This window comes from Humulus lupulus, chromosome 2 (genome assembly GCF_963169125.1).
Source record: "Humulus lupulus chromosome 2, drHumLupu1.1, whole genome shotgun sequence".
NCBI classification, from domain to species: Eukaryota; Viridiplantae; Streptophyta; class Magnoliopsida; order Rosales; family Cannabaceae; genus Humulus; species Humulus lupulus.
The window spans coordinates 217,467,825-217,493,657 of NC_084794.1; the positions used below are offsets into that span (position 1 = coordinate 217,467,825).

The window sequence follows — 25,833 nt, forward strand, 5'->3', positions numbered from 1 at the left end:
GATAGATGATTTCTCTAAGGATGAGATTACTAGCATGCCGACTTGGATACAATTGAAAGGATTGGACATCAAGTATTGGGGGGAAAAATTTTTATTCAAGATTGTTGGGCAGATTGGCACACCTCTACAAGTTGACAATATTACCAAACACAGGGATCGGCTGATGTACCCTCGTGTGTTAATAGAGGTTAACTTTGCTCAAGAATTTCCTGCTTCAATTTCATTTACGGATGAGTTTAATCGGGACATTGCTTTGGAAGTGAAGTATGAATGGTTGCCTCTTGTTTGCTATAGCTGTTCAGGTTTGGGACATGAAACTAAGCTTTGTAGGAACAAGCCTATAGAGAAGGAAACAGAGAAGCAACAATGGGTTCCTAAAGTAAAAGTGAATAAGATGGAGAAAATGGTACCAACTGTGGATAAGGAGGGTTTTCAAAGAGTTGAGAAGGGGAAAAGAGTAGAAAAGGAAGCTGTACCAGTTATGACTAAGGTGGCTAATAGATTTGATCTACTGGATAGTCAGGAGCAGGAGGCTTTAATTTGTCATATGGAATAGGGGGAGATCCCTCTACTTCCAATGGATAAGATACTGTGTTGGAATGTTAGGGGGATCAATAGCCATCAAAAGCATCAAGAAATCAAGCAATTGATTTTTTCTAAAAAGTTGGGCTAGTTAGTCTCCTTGAAACTAAGGTAAAGAATAAAAGCATGGGTTCTCTATACTCTAGTCTTTTTCCGAATTGGTGTTTTACAAATAATAATCCTTGGCTTGATAAAGGGAGGATAGTTGTAGCATGGCTACCAAGTTTGTTTACTGTTGATATTAGCTTATGTACAGCTCAATTAATTCATTGTGTTGTTCACCCGAGACAGAAACAAGACAGGTTTTACGTTACATTTGTCTATGGTTTTAATGAAGATAAGAAGAGAGCTCAACTTTGGGTAGAGTTGGAGGAGATTTCAACACAAATACAGGGGCCTTGGATAATTATGGGTGACTTTAATGATATTCTGTTCTCTAATGAAAGAGTGGGAAAAAGATGTACTAAAAGTCCTACTCAAGATTTTTGAGATTGTGTGGAAAAGTGCCAATTGGAAGACCTTAAATATTCTGGGATTTTTTATACCTGGAATAATAAACAAAAGCCAGAGGATCGAGTTTTCTCTAAACTAGACCGAGCCTTGGTTAATTCTAAATGGGCAGACTGTTTTCAGCATTCAGAGGCAATTTTCTTACCTGAGGGCTACTTTGATCACATTCCCATCTTGGTTTCTTTATACCAGGATATGATTAGTGGCAAAAAGCCTTTTCGATATTTTCGAATGTGGAAAGATGCAGATGATTTTGGTGAAAGAATTGCTAAGAGTTGGCAGGAAGGAGCTTCTGATACTGATATGTATAAGCTGACAGTAAAACTTAAGCGTTTGAAGCAGATTCTTAAGTGTATTAATAAAGAAGGATTCAATGATATACACAAAGCAAAAATGATTGCTAAGGAGGAACTGATGGAATTGCAGGCAAAAGTGAGTAAAGACCCCCATGATACTTGATTACTGGTTGAGGAACAGATTGCTCGGGAAAAATATGCTAAAGTATACAAGGCCTATTATCTTTTTCTAGCTCAGAAAGCTAAAATTTCTTGGGCTAAAAATGGTGATGAAAACACAGCAATCTTTCATGCTTCTCTGCGGGCAAGGAGGCTTCAGAATAGAATATATACAATAGAAGATGCGCAGGGGATCTGGTGTGATACACCTCATGCTGTTCAGGAAGATTTTTTACATTATTATCAGCAGCTCCATGGCTCTGAGATGCAAAACAGATATCGGGTGAAGCAATGTATTATCAATCTTGGACAAAAAATCTCTGAGATGCATTCTAGTAGCCTTGAAGCCGAGTACACAGCTCAGGAGGTCAAAGAAGCTATGTTCTCTATCCTTGGTTTGAAATCTCCAGGCCCTGATGGTTTTGGAAGTAGTTTTTACCAAGATAACTGGGATTTGGTTGGGCCTGATGTGATATCTGCGGTTCTTTCTTTTTTGAACTCAGGTAGAATTCTCAAGGCAATTAATACGACTACCATTACGCTTATTCCTAAGAGTAATTTTCCGCGAAGTGTGAGTGATTTTCGGCCCATCTCGTGCTGCAATGTGATTTACAAGGCTGCATCAAAAGTAATCTGCTCGAGATTGAGACAAGTTTTGCCTGATTTAATTGCAGAAAACCAGGGGGGTTTTGTACATGGTAGATATATTGCCCATAATATCATGGTGTGTCAGGATTTGGTGAGATTATATGGGCAGAACAATTGCAAATCTAGCTGTATGATCAAGATTGACTTAAGGAAAGCATATGACACCATAGAATGGGGGTTCATTGAAGAGATGCTCAAGGCTTTTGATTTTCCTCAAACCTTTTCAGATTTAATAATGGCGTGTGTAACAACTCCCATGTTTTCCTTGCTTCTCAATGGTTCGTTACATGGTTTCTTTGCATCAAAAAGAGGACTTAGACAAGGGGATCCTATTTCCCCCTTGTTATTTGTTCTTGGAATGGAATACTTGTCCCGAATTATGTGTAAGGTGGGATCTTTTCCTGGGTTCAAGTACCACGATAAATGCTCAAATTTGAAGTTGAATCACTTATGTTTTGCGGACGACCTACTTATTTTCTGTAATGGAGATTTTGTTTCAATTCTGCTCATGCTGAGGGGCTTAAAGCTATTCTCTTCTTCTTCGGGTTTGCTCCCTAACTCTGAGAAATCTGCAATTTACTGTCATGGAATGCCTGATGCTATAGTAGATCGAGTTTTGGAGGTTTCTGGTTTTTCTCGCAGCCACCTCCCGTTCAGGTATCTCGGTATACCTATTTGTTCAAAAAAAAATTCTTCTGCAGAATGTAAATGTATTTTGGAGAAGATGACTAGTAGGATTCGAACTTGGAGCACTCGGAATCTATCTTATATGGGGAGAGTCACTTTGATTAATTCAGTACTTATCTCGATTCATTCATATTGGGCTCAGATAATGATTTTGCCCAAGAAATTGCTCAAAGATGTTGAAGCAATATGTAGGGCCTTTCTTTGGAAAGGTATCTCAGATTCTCATATGCCAGGGTTGATTGCTTGGGAGTATATTTGCTTATCAAGGGCTGCTGGTGGCTTGGGTTTTCGGAGGATACATGATTGGAATTTGGCTGCCATGGGAAAGTATGTTTGGGAAATTTCCAAGAAGATAGATAATCTATTTGTCAAGTGGATAAATAATGTCTATTTGCTGAATCAAAATTGGTGGGATTACAAGTGTCCCACGGATTGCAGTTGGTACTGGAAGCATTTAGTTGCTGTGAAGGATAGTTTCAAAGCGAAAATTTCTCATGATTCTTTTTGTCTCAGATATATAATATCAAACTTGGTTTAAACTTGTTGTTCCCTCAAGAATCTAGAGTGCCATGGAGGAAATTTGTTTGGGATAGATTTATTACTCCCAAGCATCGATTTATTATGTGGTTAGTCATGTGGGAGCGTCTGCACACAAAGGATCGAATAGTTAAATATAATCTCAATATTGATCAGGTTTGTTTTTTGTGTGGGGTAGACAATGAAACCATTGACCATCTCTTTTTCAAGTGTACATACAGTAAGAGGTGTTTAGAGGCTATCAAAAGTTGGCTTCATTGGAATGCACAATCCATCAATCTTACCCGTCTCTAGCATTGGATTTCTCATGCCAAGCATGTATCGAGTACATATAAAAGCATGATGTTCTCTTTTCTTGCTGCGACAGTGTACCATATCTGGCGAGTAAGAAATGATGCACTTTGGAATCACAAGCTTTTGCAAGTTCACCATACAGTTAGTAGAATTCAAAATGACTGTAAATTTCGTTTACTTAGTGTGTTCCCATGTAAAGCCTCTAGGATAGATAGAGAGTTTATTAATAGATTGTTTTGAATTGATATGTACAGAATTATATAGGGGTTAGTTGACTTGTTCTGGCAACCCTGTTCGGGTTAGTCTGGGGTTCTTGTATCTGTGTTGGGTGTTCATAGACTTGGCTTGTAATTGATTGTTTGAGCAATACAATGATCTTATTCATCAAAAAAAAAAAAAAAAAACTGAAAACCAGAAACAAAAAAAAAATCTGAAACAAAAATATACCAGGAAAGTGTCTAGCTTCTTTCCAAACGGAATTTAAGCTTTCTGATATATTTGAAGTCATAATGTTGTATCTTCTTCTGGTAGAATATGATCTAGCCCATTTCTCGTATCCAACTTGAAGAAGATATTCACGAATTCTTGGTTTGATGGACTCCATTTGGCGCATATAAAACTCAAAGTCAATCTTTAAATAAGCTCTTGAACAATTCTCAAATAGCACATCATGACCCTTGAACTTCAATGCAAATTTTAGGTTGTTCAACAAGTGATAGGTGCATAGAACATGTTCTGCATCTGGATACACAATAGATATTGCATTCTCAATACCCCTGTGTCTGTCTGAAACAATAACCAAATTATCTCGAGTTCCTAATTCACCTCTTAACCTTTGGAAAAACCAAATCCAAGAAGAATCATTCTCGGAATCTCCTATGCCAAAACCAATTGGGAATATATGATTATTGGCATCCATGGCACATGCCATGAACAATGTTCCTGCAAATTTAGTTGTTAAAAATGTTCCGTCAACTGATATGACTGGCCTACAATACTTCCATCCTTCAATTGAAGCTCCAAATGCCATGAACATATATAAGAATCTGCCTTTATCATCAGTTTGATAATCAACCACTGAGCCTACAAACGGAAATGATTATACAAATCATAAACACAATTTATATAAAATTATGGCTTGTTTTTCCCCCTCAGTACATGAAACACATATACTATAGGTGAAAAAATATATATACTGATGACAAGAACTGATATACTAAACATGATAAACAATAAATAAATAAAAAAATTATATAAAAATATGTGTTATTTATTGAAATATGTGCTGAGTACATCATAAACATATTTTATTAAAGAAAAATATATAGATATATCAATAAAAAAACTACACCATAAAGACATACACAAAAACAAAACAAAAAATTACAAACCAAACAACCACATACTAGGATTAAAAGGCTTTAGAGCATGAAGATATGATGGCAATAGAGCACATGACTCATTAGCAGATCCTTGTAATGCCTCCAATGCTTTTTCCTTTGCCATACGAGCTTTGAAGTAACTAATATGGACATCATATTCTCTCAACATATGAGCTACTATCTTTTTAGGACATGTTGTTGCATCATCCTTAGCAAGTTAGTTACACAATCACTCACTAATTTGCTAGTAGCTTGACCATGATCATTTAACACAACATCAATTGGACAAGTATGATTCTTGACATACTTCCTAACCATCCAAAAATCTCCATTTCCATACTTTGAAGCCATCATGTACCATTCACAATTTGGAACTACACATCTGACAACCAATCTAGTTTGGTTAGACTTAATAGTTACAAATTCAAAAAAATTCTTAATTGAGATCAACCCTTATGCAGTCTTCAACTTTTCTTTATTTTCAAAGAGGTATTTGACTTTTAGATATTCCAATCCAATGGGATCTACAAATATAGAGTCTATGTTTTCTGAAGTTGGAGAATTGTTCATGTTGGTACTTAGAACAGTTGAACTACCACTGCTCCCACCATGAGAACAGGACGATGAACCTACTTCAAAGTTTGTGCTAAACTTTGAAGACAAATCTGATTCCATCATAGAGGAGTGATCAACAACAGACTCCAACAACAAATGATTATTCTCAATGGACTTTTGAATTAGTTCAACCATTGGACGCTCCTCAAAACTTACAATGAGTGGGTATTTCATTTCTTTATCAGATTTGGCCATACCACTATCACCCATAACCTCTAAAATATTGTTTCCATTCTCTCCAAGGCTCATATCAACAAAAATCCTAATGTGGTGGCGATGACAATCCAACTTTCGAGGCAACTCTTTATACAATAGTTCTAAAGCATCTAAAAATGTAGCATTGCCATTAAGCAACATAGCTGCCAACCTATAACCCACGAATTTTTTGTTGTCATTCCAATGTCCATCATACAATATTGTAATAGGAACCTTTCCCATAACTGAAAAAAAAAATTATAAGAAAGAAGGAAGATTAGAAAACACAACTTAGTATACCACAACATTTTACATATGCCAGAAAGTAAAATAACATAAGATATTAAAATACAAATACCAAAATTATGAAACTATATATAACATAAAAAAGAGAAACAAATTGGAATAATATTGGCAAACCAAGTATGGTATATGACACCACACAAAACAGATATACCAATCAAATACATTTCAACAAACTCATTTAATACATTTAAGCAATTTCAGCAATTTTAGCAAGTGCATTTAATAATTTATACTGCAACTAAACTTCATGGGCACCTTCCAATGGTTAAATAGCCTATTTAATTCAAAATTTTGATCAAATATATGATGACAAAACCAAATTAAAAGAGACTTTCATTGATGGAAGAGATGAGTTGTGGAAAAGAAACTAAAATTGACATGTCTTATTATATTTGCTTCACAAAACTATTTGACCACTCTAGCATTTAGAACACCACCATGTGTTTATGCACTTTATGAACTCAGAAAGCAACCATATAATCAAGGCAAAGATTCTCAAAAATAAATATACCCTTCCAAGAAACTCAGTAAAATATAATCATAAACAATTGTGAGGCAAAATTAATAATCTTGTATTTAGAAGCAAATTAGTAAAAAATGGACAGCTGGGATTGCAAAAGACTTCAATCCAAATGACTTAAATTGCCAATTTGTAATGAAGACCCATTAATATTTAACACATAAAACTTTTAAAATTAATAATAATAACAAAAAAGCTAATGGTGGCACAAGAAATCATCCCATTTGTATTAGATGCTAGGATATAAAATACATATGCTCACATAAATGATAACCAGAAAGCATTTGTTCGTATACCTCAATACAATTTCCAAGAGAAAATGATAAGAATCCCGAATAGTAACTCCAAATGACAAAATACTAAAATTGCACATAAATTAAAACCTTATTCATTTAGCTATGAGATGCAAACTAAATGCTTGAAGAGCTATAAGAACTTCTTTTAAACTCTCCTTGGCCAGTTCATTGCAAACACATCTAAGTCTTTGGCTATAACAATAATACAATGTTAAAACCAAATTTGTTGAACCTCATCAAAATTGCTATCCATAATGGGTTGTATGCTATCACTTATTGTCTACATACAACATATGTAGAGGTAAATTAAAAATATACAATTATGAAAATGCATTTAGTTCTAGGCCACAATGGTTTCACAGAAACAATACCAGAGACAAAATCAATCAATGCTAGATTGATGGCCACCTAAAACAAAATATTTCTGTACCGTACAAAGAATATATGGAAGAGAAATAATTGTTCATTTCAATTTATATAATATCGCATGAATGAGAATACGCAATTCAATATAATATCGCATGAATGTCATTAAGCAATTCAATATACATAATATCACATGAATGAGAATAAGAAATTCAGTATATATGGAATAAGCAATTTATATAAGATCGCAAGATCGCATGAATGAGAGTGATCAATTCAGTATATATGGAAGAGAAATAAATGTTCATTTCAATTTATATAATATCACCAATCAAGTTATATATATTTGAGCAATTAAGTTAGCAACTTCAGTTTATATAATATAACAAATAGTCTCTAAACCATTTATACAGGAAAATGGGTATACTAATCAAAAAGAAAAACAAAAAAGAATGAAAAGGAAAAGAAACACCTTGATTTGTGGAAAAATGGTCCGAAATATTGGATGATGGCCTAAATAAAGCAAATATAGTCTAAATTTTGTTTTAAAACACTAAAAAGAAAATGAAAAATGTTGTAAAGATGGAGAGGGCAATATAAAACAAGTGAAAGTTAACCAAACATTCTTCTTTACCGGAAAAAATGGAGGAAAGTAGAGTGAGTTCCAATTGCCGACGACCACAGAAGGATACATTCGACTTCTCCCTCTCCTTCTCGTTGTTTTTTTCTTTGGTGAGAAATTTTTTGATAGTGTCGTTAAGTGATAGAAATGATACTGTAAGAGTAATTTAGGTAACTAATAATTTAAAAAGTTCATTTTTCTACCATTTTTAAAATAGAAACATTAGATTTCAAATGCACTTATTTTTGGCCCATTTGTTATAAATTCTCGTGTAATAACTCAAATTTAGCTCACCTAAGCTCATTTTTACCATGATTTTCTATATTTTAAAAAATGAGCAAGTTTAGTTTTAGTGCTCTAAAGAACTATCATAGCAATACAATTATAAATGAATAACACGCAAGAGGTGACGAAAACATCACAAACGTAAGTGGTGACGAGAACGTAATTGTAGATGTGGTTGACTTTTGCGTCACTTCACCCTTCAATCCAAAACTGCCGTCAGACATCTTTCTATCCTTTTTGTTCGGAATCTTTATATGGAGAAGACCACAGCAACAGGTTACAGACAACCAACACTCTCTCAGTCGCTCACTACTCTAACTCTGTCTAGAACCAGTTTCTGTACACTGTACTTCCACGAAATCAAAAATGGCGACGGTTAGAAGGACTAAGCTGGGCTCACAAGGTCTAGAAGTCTCTGCTCAGGGCCTGGGATGCATGGGTATGTCTGCCTTCTACGGCCCACCCAAGCCCGATACGGACATGATCGCTCTCATCCACCACGCCATTGATTCCGGCATTACCTTCCTCGACACCTCCGACATTTATGGCCCCTTCACTAACGAAATCCTTCTCGGAAAGGTTCTTTTCTTCTCCTGATTTATATATGTATATATTTACTCTTTCCTCAAGTTTTGTCTGGGATTTTGGGACTGATCGATTTTTGAAATTGAAATTGAGGATCAGGCGCTTAAAGAAGTGAGGGAGAAAGTTGAGTTAGCAACCAAGTTTGGAATAAGCTTAGCCGACGGCAAGCGGGAGATTCGAGGTGACCCGGCGTATGTTAGAGCCGCCTGCGAGGCCAGCCTGAAGCGGCTCGATGTAGATTGTGTGGATCTCTATTACCAGCACCGGATCGACACTCGTTTGCCCATTGAAGTCACGGTCTGCTTCATCTTTCTTTCTTTTTCCGTTGTTTACCAAAAAATTATCACTTCTTCTCTGTTAAGATCTGACCTCAAATTTTAGTGTAGATATTAGGCGCTAGCATCACATTTTAATCTTACGGCGTGATTGGTATGTGATAATGATTCAATTTTATGTTTCAAAAACTAAAAGTAGGTGGACCCAATAATCCATGGATGGTTAGTTATTTCATAAAACAATTATAATATATATTTATATATATGATTGTATTTTGAATGGTTACTAGATAATTATTTTAATATTATTAGATTAAAATCAATAATCCATATTTATAATTGTTAATTAATATTTCTAAACATAAATTTTGATTTTTTTCAAATTTTTAGAAGGGTTACTGGAAGAAAAACGTGTATTTATTATAAAAATATAATATTGTAAACTTTTTATTTCTCAAATGCATGTCAATTTCTAAATATAGCTAGTGTCTCTCATTAGTTGGAAACAACATTAATTATGACAAAAACAAAAACTAAATTTGAAATTAATGTAGAAAAAAATATATTTATTTGCTAGTGATTTACTATACCAAGTCACTATGTTATCACATCATCATAATTGTTAATACACATCTATGGGTAGTAATCATTGAAAAATTTTCTATATATATATATATATATATATACTGAAGCAATAAAACACTTATATGCTGAAGCAAATTTATGAATTTAATCAATGTACTATTATTAAATTTTACTTAATTAAATCTATTGACAAATCAAAATTTAATATTATATAACCTATGTATATAGAATATATAAAATTAAAATAATATTTAGATTCAGACGAACCAATTACGCATTCAAATTTAATATTAATCACAGATTCAGTTTTTTAAAACTCACAAACAGTTTACAGATATTGAACCAATCACATTTTCAAAAACATATTTTTAGTCACTAAATTCAGATTTTCATTTCAGAATCTCACTTTTCAAAAATACAGTTTTCCAATCACGAACCAATCAGACCCTCAAAGACTGTAAATTGTAGAAGTCGTATCACTAATTTTAGAAAGCTTTAGTGTAGATTTTAATGAAGTATATTAAAGTAGTTGTATCCAATTCCAAGTCTTTTATTTCTCTATATCTATTAACTGTATCAGTTGTTTACCAAAAAGAACAACTGAAGACAAATTTATTCTATAAGATTAAAAAATTGATACACGAAACTTTGATTAATTATTCAATTGAAAAAAGTCTAAACATTGTTTAACTTATGTACATAAATATATGGTTTCTTTGACTAAAATACAGTACGGACTGTAAAATAGTTAGACAAAATAAACACATGGGTGGCGAGGGAATTATTCTCCTCATTTGGCCAGCAGCTAGCGTAACTCACCTAACTTCCCTTACCTCATGAATCTTCGTTTACCCTGTATTCTCTCTCTATCTCTGTTTTTGTTCGTTATTTGTTAAATAAGTTTATTCTTGTGAATTTAGCAATCGCAGATTGCAATTGGTTGGGATTACAAATTACCATCATGGAATATGATGGTTGTCTCTTAGGTACAACTAATGGGCTGCCTTCTTGTTATAAAGTTTTTTATATAGGAAATCAAAATTTTCAAACTTTATCAAACATACTTGACCAGCATTCGGTAGGAGGACCTGCTAGTTGAATCGTAAATTGTGTATCCAGACGTAGCAAAATCACACAACTCATACTTGGCTTTGCTTATTTTCATTTTAAATACTTTGTACAAGCTTTCTGTTTGAAATTTCTCATTTTATCTTTCGTTCTCAAAAGATTGGGGAGCTGAAGAAACTAGTTGAAGAGGGCAAAATAAAGTACATTGGTCTGTCAGAGGCCTCAGCATCAACAATTAGAAGGGCACATGCTGTTCATCCAATAACAGTTGTGCAGCTTGAATGGTCCTTGTGGTCTAGAGATGTTGAGCAAGATATAATTCCAACATGCAGGTAAGGCTCAATGGAAATAACCAGAATGTATGTCTTATATGGTTAGTAATTCAACACGATCTTATGCTGTTTTCTGTATGTATCAGGGAATTGGGCATTGGTATTGTTGCATACAGCCCTCTTGGACGCGGTTTCCTCTCATCAGGACCCAAGTTTGTGGAAAGTTTGCATGATAGTGACTTCCGCAAGGTTTGTTGATCGCCAACAAAATTATCAAGCATGAATCCTGTGCACATATTCTTGTAGTTGGTGTTTGGTGTTTGTCATGAAAGCATAGTTTATTATATTCTAGAGAATCTCCATGACTATATCTGAAACCTACATATTGTGTGATGACTAATAAAATAGCACCTGTTGGAACTTGCTGAGAAAATATCATGTTGGGGTACTGAATCTAAAGATGTGTGGCGGAAATTCCTATTTTTTCTTCCCAAGACTGCAATCTCATGTACTATCATTTTTTCAGTTGTTTTTCAATGCGGGTGCTTAAGTTGGTTTTTTTTTTTTTTTTTGCAGCATCTTCCAAGGTTTCAAGGTGAAAATCTTGAACATAACAAGACTATATACGAGAAAGTCAATGAAATGGCAGCCAGAAAGGCGTGCACTCCTGCGCAGCTAGCATTGGCCTGGGTTCATCACCAAGGAGATGATGTAGTTCCCATCCCTGGAACTACCAAGATTGAAAATTTCAACCAAAATATTGGAGCCTTATCAGTTAAGCTGACACCAGAGCAAATGGCTGAGCTTGAATCTTATGCTTCAGCAGACGCTGTAAAGGGTGACAGGTACGCATTTTCCTCAGGAACTTGGAAGGAGTCTGATACTCCACCACTATCTTCATGGAAAAGCGAGTGAGGACATGTCTTTCTCCATCTCATATTGTATTCGCTTTCTAAGTCACTGACATTCGCAACATGTCAAAAATATTACTACAGAATAACTGGTTTTCTGCCAAGTGGGTATCAAGGCTAGGTTTGTGTTACCCATTTGTAGAGTTTTTAAACTTTCATGTTTATTTAAAGAATAAGTGATTTTCTACCAAGTGGCCTCCATGAGATTTTGTATTCTCACTTGTAAGATTTTAAACTGCATGTGTGGCAATGTACTCAAGGTATTATTTCTTATGAAATGATGTAGAGGCATTTGGGAGAGGAAACTCCTTTGGGGCCTTGAGTGAGAGTTGTGTATAATATAATATCCAAGTTAAATAATTCTTCCATATGCAATGAAAAATCTGTGAATGATTTGTAGATTATAATATCAAAGTTCGTTTTATCCGTTGATGGATACGTAACATTAGATTTCTCCTATGTTTGTTTCGTGGTTGGTATACGTAACTTGTTTCATTACAAATTGGAAGGGATTGCGTGTAAACGTAAATTTTATTATATCTTTAAATATAATAGGAAGAAATGTTAATGAGCATCTTAGGCTATCCAATACTCTATATCTTTTTAGGACAAATAAATATCGAGTCTCACATATTTTAATTTAAATTAAAATATGTGGGATATTAGATTTTTTGTTCGGTAAATCAAATTTGATGTGTAATAACACAAATTATTATCAATAAAGAAATAGAAATGATTTTTGTTATCATTGCTTACATTTTTTATTATATAATTATTATAATACAAATATCTATAAAATTTATATTATTTTAACCAAAATACATTTATTTTTACAAATAATTGTTAATCAAATTATTATTTTTTAATATTAGATTTTATTATATACCTAATTATCATTTTTATTCTAAATCATATTTTTTTTATTAAATTATCCTTATAAACAAAAATATTTTGTAGAAAAAAGTACAATAAAATATCATTAATACTTAAAAATTGTACTTAATTGAAAGATATTGTTTTTTTTCTTAAAAAATTGAAATCTAATTTTATTTTAAATTCAAATTGATGTTATATTTTAAATAATTTAAAATTTTAACCTGACTTCTTAAAAAAAAATATATTTATAATATACACACATATATAATTTGAGCATATAATACATATACATATATATAGTATTTTCCATGTTTAAAAATTCACAAGTTATACATACACAAATTTGTAGAAAAAAAAAGATATAATGCCATTTCAAGCTTGATGTATATATAATTTTATTATCAAATTTTATTATAAAAAATATTATATAATATATATATATACATATGAAGGAATGACTTATTTCAAATATAATAAAAATGTTGTTAAAATAAATAAAGGGTCATAATGTAATTAATATAAGAATAATATTTTTTTCAATAATATAATAATGTAAATGATGGAATGGAATGATTTTTCCACCCAATTTTGAGTGTAATAACAATTCCATCAAAATGTGTAATGATAATTCCATTGGAAAACTCTTTCCTATTTCAATTTACCAACCAAACAATGGAATGGAATAAAAAGACATTTCATTCCATTCCATTCCATTCATTTCCCTTAAACCAAATACTACCTATGATCTAAGCGAAGTTCAGTCTGTAGTGCAAGCCTACGAAGACTTTTTAGGTAAGCTCATTCCCGAACATTTCTATTTAGCTATTATTTATATATAGATTATTTTACTATGCCATTATAATGCTAAAATTTATATATAGATTATTTTACTATGTTGTTATAATAATGCCAAAATTTATATATAGATTATTTTACTATGTCATTATAATGCCAAATTTATATATAGATTATTTTACTATGCCATTATAATGCTAACATTTATATAACGATTATTTTACTATGCCGTTATAATGCTATGCCGTTATAATGCCAAAATTTATATATAGTTTATTTTACTATGACGTTACAATGCCAAAAATTATAATATAAACTATTTTTAATGTATCATTATAATACTAAAATGTATATAGGCTACGGTCACACTGCGGACTATTATATAGAATTTTATTATATAACCTTGTTCCCTATTATTATGCTATGGTATTGTGACCTAGACATTTCTGTATGATCATGACCATGACCACGACTATTAGACTGAGATCTTACCATGGGCAATTATGGTTTGACCATATGCTTGGACATAAAATAAACAAAAAAAATAAAATAGGAAAAATAGAATAATAACAATTATAAACTAAAATGATATCATGTAGATTTTATGTAAGTTAATAGTTTGTGTTTTTATCAGGAAGCTAACAATTTCAGTTATTTTATTAGGACGCGAGGTAAGTAGAATCCTCATCTACAACACAAGTCTTTTATGTGTCTTATATGCATTTATATTTACTGTGCATAAGGATGCTTAATGTTTACATATAAGTTATGGAAAGCGCTAAATTAGAGGTCTGCTTGGGAGACTTATGTCCCAAAATGTAACAAGGGGGACTTAATTCCCTATGTAATGAATGTTTATGAGGGAAAAAGTCTCTATTATCATGTTTATGTTTAGGTGGGAATGCGATTCCCTATATAATGCCGACAACAACATCCTCTAGGGCGCAAAGAAAGGAAAGTGAAAAGATGAAAGTGAAAGAAAGAAAAATACACAACTACAAGAAAAAACAGTATTCATAACACTTAAAATCTGCTAACCGGGACTATTGATAGCACTTCTGAAAATGCTAACATAGCCCCTGCTATTAAAAGTCCAGTCTTTTCTATAACAGTTTTTGAATGTTATGTTCGGTGTTATTTTAAACTATTCAATAACACATTTTTAGGTGCTATAATATTCAAATAATAACATTTAGATAGAGTTTTTGGTTATAAATTTGAAGTTTAATCTTATACTTTTTTCATAACACTTTTCAACTGTTACACATTTGATTATTTTGATAACATTTTTAGTTTGTTATATTATATAAACCATAACGATTTTTTACGCTTATAATATGTTTTTAAATCATAACATATAGTAATAACATTTTAAATTTTATTTTGATAAGTATACTTATATGGTTTTTTTTTTTAATTAAAATATTTTCATTATTGTATTTTGATAAAAAAAATTCAAAATTAATCATAAAATGTAATTCTCAATAGATTGATAAACCATAAGTATTACATTAAACAATAACTAATTCAAACCATGAATGTGTCTACTTCATGAGATCTTAGTTCTAACTTAAGTTTGAAAGCATAACATAATAAAGTTTTATAATCTTGAACAATTTTTACTTCAAAAATGAAAAATAGAAACATTATAAGATACACAAAAGTAAACCATGCGTGAAACTTGCTCCATCCTTCAATTCATCATCCTTTGTGCACTTGTCTTTGTTGTGAGTCCATTTGTTTAGCTACAACAAAATTTAAATAAGTAATGCTTCAACTTAAAGTTATAGTAAACTAAAAGAGTACATAAAAAAAATTAATTACCTAATTATAACTTTATCAGCTTGCCATGCAATTATACTACCTACATCATCTTCTATAGTAGACATAATTGTTGAAGGCCTCCACAGAAATGCATCATTCTTTCTCACAAGATCTATCCCCACTTTCACAGCACTAGGCCCAAGAGGAACATGGTGAACCTCATCCTTTGGGTCACTTGAGATAAAATTACCTTCTGCAATAATTTCTCCAGATCCAATCCAATCTAATATTTTGCATTTTGAGCCAAATGTGTGGTTCTTGACACTCTAACAATATATCAATATAACAAATTCAGCAGCAGTAAATGATTTTATATTGAATATTATATGTTTTAGATTTTATCATTTTCATATAATTAGTATCATAATTACCTAAGTGGAATGAACATGAGAATTTGATTGAACATTGACATTTGATTGCTCCTCACTCTGAGTAGATGTATTATATTTACAAGTAAGATAGAAAGACATGAATTCAACATCAAAATTAAAAAAAATACAAAAGTAAAGACTAACCAAAAAATTAAACATGAATCTTAGTTATTATTGCAATTCAGCCACATGAAAATATAGTTTCAGCATCAAAATACTTACTTGATTTTTCATTAAAGAAACAATGAGTTGCTCCATGTGTTGCATTTTGTCTTTCAAATATAGTACCATAAGTGGGCCAGTAAACAATTAAAAATGATAAATAGTGTTATAACATGTAAGACCCATATTTTTTTTAATAATATTTTATAATATTTTTTTAAAATAAAAGGGGTTTGACTTGGTCAAAAAATAAATATATGTATATATATATATTCAAATTGTTTTCTTCTTCGCCCTCCCACGTGCCGAGCTTTTCTTCTTCTTCCTCTTCTTATTCTTCTTCTTCATTTTTTTTTCTTTCTTTCGTTCTCTTCAAAACCAGCCATGACCACAACCCAAACAGACCTCGCCGGAGCTCCATTTCCGACACGCGCCAGTGCTGCAGCTTCCCCGGCTGACGACGACGACAACCCCAAAGTTTGGTGACCATCGGATCAAGGACGTGCTCGTACAGTCACTCCGAAGTTTCACCGTCGAAACTTTGAGGCGACATTCCGGCCAGCTCCGACCTCCATTTGACGAGTGGTTGGTACCATTGGAATCAGCGTCGCAAGAGGAGCATCGCCCACTAAGTCATTCCAGTCAACTCGCCATTTTTCTCCGGCGAGATTTTGGGTATCACCGCCCCTTTGGAAGCATTTTCCGGTGACACTGGTGGTCATTTGGGCGAAGGAGTTGTACTTTAGTGATGTACTCATCGAGAGGATTGTTTTGATATATGCCATGCATATATTCATTGACGTTCCGGTACTGCCACCAACCGCTATTGTGCACTGCGTGGGTGAGGTTTCGAAACTTGAAGTTTTAAATATGGTCATATTATATGTCATTGGACACGATTTTTAATAAAGAATGCTATGATGATAATCGTTTGCTCATTTGGTGCACGTAGGGAAAACGTGATATTAAAATCGGACTAAATCATTCTAAGATCATCGTTAAGCTTAGGAGCGTCGCTTTGGGCTCGGATTAAATTCTAAGGAGGTATCTAAAGAGGTAGGGACTCAACTTGACTATTGGACTTATTTTACTCGTATTGAATTGCATTAAACATATTCCAATTTCGATATTTATAAAATGTTTGAAAAAATTGAAAACTTAATCTGCATGTTTTCTGATCTGTTCTGAGGGCACTGGGTGCCAAATATATTTTTGTTCACTTATTTATGCAGATTATGATTTTTGGGTTTTATTCAAATGCAGTTGTTATGCTGCCCAAATTTCTAAAATATAAAGGGAATATGTTTCTTTCTTTTCATGTTTATCTGCATTTGGTTATACCGATGAGAGCCATAGTGATCATGATTGGTGCACGTTGTTGTTTCACGACCTAGTCTCTGTGTCATCATAGGTAGATCAGGTGTCCACTCACCTGTAGGTGTAAAGACCTAGCATCTGTATACAGGAAGTGTTCTGAGCCTCCCCTTGTGGTGGTTATCAGGTCCGGCTACCCGGTTTAGGATGTCGGTTTTTCTATGGTGGGTAACGGGAACTAGGGATCTAGTGGACGTGTGATGTGCACTTGTAGCTATGCTCTTATGATTATTTGTGGTTTCTCTCTATTTTGGTTTATACATGATGATGTATGTTTTGTTTTCAAAGCTAACCATGCAGGGGTTGTATTAAACTTTTGGGTCCTATGTTAGTAGTTACTTTCCTACTGGGCTTTATAAGCTCACCCCTATCTCTCCCATTCCAGGAGCCTAGTGACGCGAACGTGGAAAAGATGAATTATCGATGGAGTCAATGTGTTTAGCCTATGTATATTTCCTATCTTTGTCTTATCTTTTGAGCATTATGTATGTATTCGACTTCGAATCTAATGATCGGTATATCTGAATGAGTTATGAAACAGTTAGGGATGAGGAATGGTGGATGCTAGGTATTATTTTGGGTGTTTATGACTTATTAACTTTAACTATTTGGTGATTACATAACTGTGGGAATATTATTGTTTTATGTATAATGATAAGTGATCATACTTTTATTACTAATATTTTTATATATAATTATAGGAGTTATTTCATTATTTTAACTTATAATTATAGTACGATTTAATATAAATTAAATGATCATTTATAAAGACTATTTTTCAACGAGGGTCAAAGTTTGACCTTTGACCACCCAAGTTATGGATATTACAAATCTGTCATGGCCTAGGGCTCGGGTTGTGACATAACATATATCACTTTTTGAATTATATGATTTTTTTTTCTAAGTACTAATACGTATACAATAGTACAATAACACCTACTTTGTTACTCTGTTTTTAACCTTTAAAACAATTTTTTTTTGTTAACCAATAAATCGTTAAACAAATTTAGAACGAGTAGAATTTGCCTATTTTGATGCTAATTATTACGAGTCAAATTACACTTATTACTCTTTAGAAATATTTTGTTAAGAAAATTATTTTATGTGTTTTATGATCAACTATTAAAGCTAATGTGGAAATATAAATAGTGTTGAAAAAAATATAAAAAATAGTGAGAAAAATAATAATGAAATCTTCCACGGAAGAGGTTTTCTCCAAACTCATTTATTTAGTCATTAAAAATTGGGAGGAAAATTAAAAAAAAGAAAAACTGACAAAGAAAAGTCAAGAAACACTCTGTTTTCCTCTTCTCTTTTCTTCTCTTCTACATCAAAGAGAAGACAGAATTCAGTTTTCACTAGGCCGAGGGATTCATTCGATAGTTGAGGTTGTTTGTGACCAGTTTAGCTTTACTGGGTGTGTTTAAGAGTTTAGAAGAAGTACTCATCTTAGATCATTAATTCTGTTACATAATCACTCCATTTTCAACCAAAAAATGCAAATAAATCTTAGAATTTTTAAATTAATTCATTTTTTTTTCCAAAAACATCAAACAGTGCATATTACATTTTTTTTCCTCCAAAAAATGCTTAGAATTTTTAAATTAATTCATTGAATCTTTGAAGCGTTGCATGTATTAGGAAATGTTAGTTCTTACGTTTGAAGCTGTGATGTTGTCACTTGACAAGCCTAAATGTTTACCTGTGACAAATTTTACAATATTCAATTTCTAATATAAATGTATATTATGTTTTATTGTTTCTATTAGGGTTACCGCATGCAACCCAACACCTAGACCTCGAGACACATCCCAAGTGTTTTTTTTTTCTTTTGAATAAACCAAGTGTTTTATTGTTAATGTTTCATTTGAAAAATGCATTTGGAAACCAGTTTTAAATTGTGATGACTACTGTTGTTGAAGTTACAGACCACCTTAAAGCTATCTCTTTAAAATGACACCTTAAAAAAATAAAGATTTAGGTTATATAGTAGAAGATAAAACTTCGAACTGGGTTATCATATCATATTGGCAGTTTCACTCTAAAATTGGAATCCCCCATCAATTATATATCATGCTTAACTGTAAGATTGAAGTGACTAAAAGCACAAATTGTAAAATGGTCGAGCCATGAGATGATATGATTAAGTGCTTATGTGCTAATTCGCTTTTTACCTTTTTTTATGGGTTGAATTTTTTGGCGGTTCAATGATCAAAGAATTAATAAAAGTTAAATGTTGTTTTTATATTATGTTGAGTTGGGCTATTTTGTTTTGTTTCGAAGCACCATTTCTTTTCAATGTAGTTAAGTGGCACCACAACCTCAGCCATTCACTTAAGCATGATGTTCTTAGGGATGAAATCGAGAATGTAAATTTTTTCTTGTAATATTTTTTTGTTTGTTTGTTATGATGCTTTTAACATATTTTTCATCAACTACTGAACTATTTTGTTCCTTCACTCATTAAGTTGATCCTCTAATCTATTATAGGTGTATACAAAAGGGATACTACTGTTTACAGAGGTTTCAAACTCATTAAAGGAAGTTAAATCCCAATTTGAAGGCCTAACTAAAGGGTTCAAATTTATTGAGATGATTTAATACTTGACAAAATATGTGATCTAACTAATTATATACATGTGTCTTAATATAATTAATTAAAAGTAAAATTTAAATTATTTAAAATTAAAAAAAAAACTAAAATTAAACCATAACAATTGCAATAAATTGAAACTGTGTGATGGTTAGTTATAGATATATAGTTAGTGTTGACATGAACTGTGAATATACATTTGTTTTGGATGGATCCACTAGATATTTTGAATCAAATTTTGAGGTTCAAATGCTGTATATTTATTTATTTTTGATTTTGTAGTAATCATAATTTGTAGGTACGTATGAATAGCATTCAATCATTGAGAAAGAAGAATCAAAGGGTCAAAAATGGAAAATGATCCAACCAAAATGATTGAAGCTAGACTGTTATCTTATGTTCTTCTGGACCACTTGAAAACATATTATCAAATGAATAGGGTCCACTCTTATGGAATTATCAATCTGTCTGTACTAGACTACATTGGTTTTTTAAAACTATATATAGTTACCATAGCGTTATTAAGTACCGTTATGACTTAAAATAATTAAGTAAAAGGAACATGTTAATTTCTTTAGTTCTTTTCTTTACTTTCCATAAAATAAAAATAAAAAGGAACATGTTAACTTCTTTAGTTCTTTTCTTTATTTTCAATGTATGCATTTGTTTTTCATATGCTAGAACTACTTTTTTTGGTATTCTACAAGACTTGCACTTAATATATAAATTTTAAACAGGAAAATATCCAAAGAATTTTCTCATAAATAGTACTTTTGTTAATGGGATGTTACTCTTTCTTTTGTATTTGGTTTTTTATGTATATATCCAAACTAAAATTTTTTATGTACTGGCCTTGCACTAAAAAATGTTTTACATTTTATTACCCATGTTTTTGAATTGCAAGAAGCTATTTCTATAATTATTCTAATATATTTCCCCACATGGGTTTCGATTCTACTTTCAAATTTCTATGGTTTTTGAAGTTTATTAGATATACATCAAATAACTAACAGAAGATCAGAAAACATTCCAGCCATATTTATTAACCAACCATCAATCATTATCAATTCAAAATATTCAATCATTCTAAAGTTTATATATTCTCTTTTTCTTTTTTTACCTATTAAAATTCATTCCTTATTGCTCAAATGGTTTTGATTGTTCTAGTGCTGAGATTTTTAATTGTATGTTATAGCAGTTACTTGATTTTCTAGTACCATGATTCTTAGTCCCACTGAAGATATCTTGGTCTAAATCTATTACTAATTTCTAGTACTTTAGTTTCATTAAGCTTTCAAGAGATTCTAAAATGGTAGCCACTAACTAATTGGGTTTGGATCAAAGACAAGATTTTAGCTTGGGTTGTGGCAATTAAATCTAATCTATACATATGAAAATAATGAAAACAATATGACTAAATGAAAAATTTAATCTATACGTATAATGAAAAATCTAATCTATACATATAAAAGCTTACCTAACCATCTATCAATACCAAGTCAAAAAATTCAAACAACACACAATAAGTTTTCTTCCTTATATCACCGCAGCACACAAACAAATTTTCCAGAACCTACTTCTCTAATACACACAAGTTTTCAACCTGCCGTTATCACTGCAGCACACAATTTTAATCTCATAACCTACTTCTCTATTGATGAATATTTAAGATATTCAAACTCTTCTAACATTTTAAAGATATTAATAATAAGAGTTAAAAGAACAAATTCCGTACCTCTTGCAAATTACCTTTGCAATGCTCCTTGCCAATTCGATCTCCAACCTAAAGAATATAATCAATACTTAAAAGATTAATACAAAATTAAAATTTGTCAATAGATATTAAACAAGCATGTATGATAAACTAACAAACTAAACAACATGGCAAGCAAGCTCAAACAACCAAAAATAAAAGTTGGAATATGACCAATCAGAATAAGGCTTAACTGTACAGTGGATGGGTTTAAACTTTACAAGAGTAATATTACATTGAAATATTGGGCTTTCTATTTTTCTTATTGTTTTCATTTTCAGAATCTGAAGAGATTTTTCTTACTGTTTAAACTGTTCAGTGGATGCTTTCTATAAGTGTTTAGTGTAAAGCAGACCCAAAGTTGGGTTCCCCTTAAAAAAATGAAAAAGAAAAAGAAAGACCCAAAGTTGGGTTTAGTCTAGATCAGCATTCCTATAAATTAAGATTAAAGGTACATATTATTTTGTATTAACTTTTCATGACCTTTACCACTTCCTCAGCCTATCAACTCTATTTGGTAAGATTGCTGGTTTTTAGACTTGTCAGTAATAAATTGGAATACTAGATGGAATACACTGTTGCTATAATGGTTTATTCTACATGGTTCCTGAGATCTGAAGCAATCATGATGTTGGGTTTTCTATTTGGTGGAATTAAGTTAAAGAATTTGACTTGAAATTTATGAAATTGTTCAAATGGTTTTGTTGTTTGATGGCCTGATATTAAGGTTCATATTGCACTAGGATACCAACTTGGGAAGACATAAATAGTGTTCATGGGTTACAATGGCCTAACCAGGTTCAAGTAAAGTGTTTTACTGCATGTAAGTTAGCAAGAAACAAAAGGTTGTCGAGAGCAAATTAGTAACTTATAAATTCATCAACTGTACTTCTGGTTTATAAGATAAACATGTGTCAAGTAGACTTCTGTAACTTGTTATATTTTAATTTCCTGGTTATTATTTATGTATACATTAATACATGATATATACAAATACCACTATCCTTATTCTAGACATAATAGTAACTTACAAAAACTACAATATTATAGAGTTCCAATTCTAGTGAAAAACAAGATTAGCTGTACCAAATTTGCAGAAGAATAATGAAACAACTACCTGATTATATGCATATTATTCATATGTTTTTCACAATTTAAACACTATACTTTCATGAAGTCTCAATTATATTCTCTTAGAAGAAGTGTATTCTCGTCACATTTTTAACGCCTAGAATCAAGATATAAAGCATTTCTAGACATCTTTTTCGATGAATTATATGGTAGAAGTTTTAATATCCTTGCAGCACACACACACACTCACATGCATCCACATAGTTGGAACTTTCCTGACAGTGCTCGTGAAGCAATAAATATTATAAGTTCCAGAACTTACACTCCTGCCATTCGTGGCTGGAATAAGATTTCTCCTGTTTGAAACCGCTCTTTTGAAAGAGTGAACTGACCTTCTCCTGCTGCGTGAGATGATGCTCGTGTATCTTTGAGTAGCTCAGCCTCATAATCATAGGCAACATAATAGAGATTATGTATAGAAATAAGGTCATAAATAGAACTCAGCTTCAGCAAGGTCTCCTTACAAAAATGAGAGAGAAGAGCAGTAGAAAACAAAATTGAAACATTCCACTAAAACATAGGATACTAATGGTATTAGTAGTTTAATGTACCATGAGAAAAATATTTTCTTTGAGGGTGCAAAGCTGATAGTATTAAAACAGAATAACTACAGTCAGGAAAAATGAGGATAAATATTCAACAACAATATTCTGCACTCAAGAAACAAGCAAGACTTGTACCTCTTTCAAAGTGCGAACGGTGTACAGCGATTCAAAACTAATATTGTTCTGCTGCATCAACTCCTTAAGAAACCCGGTAAGTTTTAGTGCTCCCATTCCCACAACCTCCACACCCACTTTGCGCATTACTTTACCATGTAAAACTAGAAGCTGAAAAAGAAAAGAAAAGAGTATATTTCAGATCCCCAAACATTGAATGCAACCAATATATGATATAAAAAAAAAGCACTGGAAAATCCATAGAATGAAAATGAAAAAAGAAGAATAAAAGCAGCAAGGCTGCATGGAAAGTTAAAACTGTAACTTATACTGCAGGGCTAATCAGTATATATCATAGGTAAATGAAACCTTGTTGATAGTTTAAGGAAGCATAAAGCATATAAAAGATCAAAGAGAAACTATCACTCCTTACTTGGAACAACTGATGTGACTTGAAACCCAATATTTACAACAATTCCTGAAGTTCTTCTAGCAGCATACAAAGCTAAAGTTGCCTACATTTTCAAAAACAGAAAATGGATAAGATCTTACAAATAAAAAACATCTATCAAAGAATCAATCGAACATTTTAAGCCAAAAGCAAAAGGTCCAAATTACTCATAAACAAGCATAAGTACATAAAGCATCTCAGCTTATAGTGTTAATAAGTAAATTTGGTGACTGTTCAGGATTGTCAACCACTCAAGTCACAGAAGCTTGCTTTACAAAAGGAAAATGAAGAATGAAAATTGGATCAAGGCCTCGAAATCTATATCCGATGGTAAATGTCATTTTTGCATGAAACAAACTAATCTTAATTCTTTACCAAAGAGGGGTAGCTCAAATGATAAGGCATATGGCTTGCTATATCACAAGGTATGAGGTTTAAGTTTCTCTTGGATACCTACATAGCAATTGTTAGCGGAATCCTAGTTTTAAAAAAATAAAAAATTACTCTTATTTCTTTTAGTATAAATATTTTAGAATTAAATATTTTAGAATATTAAACAGCATCGGCAAGTTAAGGCTTAGCGAAATTTACCTGATTAATTGCACAAACAGCAGGAACATTCATGTTAAATAGTGTTGTATATATAACTTCCTTGAGTTGTCGTCTTGATGCTTTTGTAGATTCAGTATCTGCAATAAAAAGACAGAAACCACATCATAAGGACAGAAAGTGTCTCAAACAAGAAAAACACACAATTCTCAAGTGTCTCACTAAGGAATTACACGACCAAACTTCAAAAAAATTGAACTATCTAAATTACAGAAAAGGCAATGAATATATAGAAGCTGACCATCATAATGCAATATTGGTATAGACACAACCACTGGCTGTGATGGTGCTCTTACCTGCATCCTGTAAAAGACATATCAAATATACATATGTGAGTAAAGAAGCTCATTTCATGAAAGCCAAAGCAAAGAAAAAGAGAGGAGCTACCTGCTATAAATAGTGGAAAAAAACTGTCTAAGTCTGGTATACATTGGAGACTCAATGTTACCAAATTCCTACATATGAGAAAGTGACAATTGGGATTACACACAGTTGTGGTTAATGAATGAATGAATGATGAAACTTTGAAGCTGGTAGTTAAAAGGTGACCGAGAAAGTAGCAGAGCGCACAGATGGAGCAGCATACTTGCTCCAACCGTATTTGCAATAGCCAGAGCCACCTGGTCAAAGGACAGAGAAGAACATAATAATAGAAAACAAGAAATGGGTATTGACTAGTGTTCCTTCCTATATAATAACACCACAAGGAGCATATAGTTATATTTTAATTGCCTGGTTATTATTTATGTATACATTTGTTGGCATTATGTGGTCATTAATATTATTGATTATTTGTAGATATCAGACTTAAAGGAAACCAAGAACCCGTGCACACGTGCCTTACACTAGAATATCATGTATACATTTATGAGGTGCATGTACCAACACAGATTTAATACATACTTTAAGCATAAACCTTCCCCTGTTTTAGCAAAAGACTGAATTGTTCGATCACATCTTACTATTTAATTAGGATCTGGAAATGAAAAGAGACCATTTTTCATCTAGACCAGATTTAAAAAGGTCAAACAAGAAAAACCTAATTTAAGAATACCATCATATGATCAGTCATCATATAGCAAAGCAAGTACGACACGCTACTAAATTCTGAGACCACCTGATTCATTTACAAGAGTGCAATTTTCTTTTTCCATTCAAGTAAGACTGTATTCTATCATATACAAGATTTACAACACCAAAGAAAAATGTGAACAAAGTAAAAAAAAAAACATAAAAGAA

At 32.1% G+C, this 25,833-nt stretch overlaps 3 protein-coding genes and 2 long non-coding RNA genes across 5 annotated transcripts; 2 read left to right on the forward strand and 3 right to left on the reverse strand.

Moving 5' to 3' along the window:
* Nucleotides 1–3,513: 3,513 nt before the first annotated feature.
* LOC133815165 (protein FAR1-RELATED SEQUENCE 5-like) lies at nt 3,514–5,446 on the reverse strand. Its single transcript, XM_062248035.1, has 4 exons — nt 5,321–5,446; nt 5,120–5,210; nt 4,161–4,796; nt 3,514–3,527 (listed from the first exon to the last, which is right to left on the reverse strand). Exons 1-4 carry the CDS (start codon nt 5,444–5,446, stop codon nt 3,514–3,516), a joined length of 867 nt encoding a protein of 288 aa, XP_062104019.1.
* Nucleotides 5,447–8,424: 2,978 nt separating this feature from the next.
* Nucleotides 8,425–12,410, forward strand: LOC133818966 (probable aldo-keto reductase 2). The gene is made up of 5 exons (XM_062252101.1): nt 8,425–8,879; nt 8,985–9,182; nt 10,973–11,145; nt 11,232–11,334; nt 11,662–12,410. Exons 1-5 carry the CDS (start codon nt 8,667–8,669, stop codon nt 11,998–12,000), a joined length of 1,026 nt encoding a protein of 341 aa, XP_062108085.1. The 5' UTR covers nt 8,425–8,666; the 3' UTR covers nt 12,001–12,410.
* Nucleotides 12,411–16,244: 3,834 nt separating this feature from the next.
* Nucleotides 16,245–18,023, forward strand: LOC133816528 (uncharacterized). The gene is made up of 3 exons (XR_009885306.1): nt 16,245–16,865; nt 16,977–17,080; nt 17,784–18,023. It is a non-coding gene; the product is annotated as an uncharacterized LOC133816528 (long non-coding RNA).
* A 5,485-nt stretch (nt 18,024–23,508) lies between these two features.
* On the reverse strand, nt 23,509–24,639 carry LOC133816529 (actin-related protein 8-like). The gene is made up of 3 exons (XM_062248977.1): nt 24,577–24,639; nt 23,968–24,049; nt 23,509–23,698 (listed from the first exon to the last, which is right to left on the reverse strand). The coding sequence occupies exons 1-3, from the start codon at nt 24,607–24,609 to the stop codon at nt 23,532–23,534; spliced, it is 282 nt and encodes a 93-aa protein (XP_062104961.1). The 5' UTR covers nt 24,610–24,639; the 3' UTR covers nt 23,509–23,531.
* An 88-nt stretch (nt 24,640–24,727) lies between these two features.
* On the reverse strand, nt 24,728–25,334 carry LOC133816530 (uncharacterized). Its single transcript, XR_009885307.1, has 3 exons — nt 25,144–25,334; nt 24,982–25,049; nt 24,728–24,897 (listed from the first exon to the last, which is right to left on the reverse strand). It is a non-coding gene; the product is annotated as an uncharacterized LOC133816530 (long non-coding RNA).
* Between the last annotated feature and the right edge of the window lie 499 nt (nt 25,335–25,833).

Coding starts and splice junctions, on each gene's coding strand:
- LOC133816529 (XM_062248977.1), bottom strand. CDS start 24,609: ATGAATGTTCCTGCTGTTTGTGCAATTAATCAG. Junction 24,050..24,576: donor CTGTTTGTGCAATTAATCAG/GTAAATTTCGCT, acceptor TTGAAAATGTAG/GCAACTTTAGCTTTGTATGC. Junction 23,699..23,967: donor AGTCACATCAGTTGTTCCAA/GTAAGGAGTGAT, acceptor TTCAGCTTCTAG/TTTTACATGGTAAAGTAATG.
- LOC133815165 (XM_062248035.1), bottom strand. CDS start 5,446: ATGGCTTCAAAGTATGGAAATGGAGATTTTTGGATGGTTAGGAAGTAT. Junction 5,211..5,320: donor GCAAATTAGTGAGTGATTGT/GTAACTAACTTG, acceptor CGTATGGCAAAG/GAAAAAGCATTGGAGGCATT. Junction 4,797..5,119: donor TCTAAAGCCTTTTAATCCTA/GTATGTGGTTGT, acceptor TTCCGTTTGTAG/GCTCAGTGGTTGATTATCAA.
- LOC133818966 (XM_062252101.1), top strand. CDS start 8,667: ATGGCGACGGTTAGAAGGACTAAGCTGGGCTCACAAGGTCTAGAAGTC. Junction 11,146..11,231: donor GATATAATTCCAACATGCAG/GTAAGGCTCAAT, acceptor TGTATGTATCAG/GGAATTGGGCATTGGTATTG. Junction 11,335..11,661: donor ATGATAGTGACTTCCGCAAG/GTTTGTTGATCG, acceptor TTTTTTTTGCAG/CATCTTCCAAGGTTTCAAGG.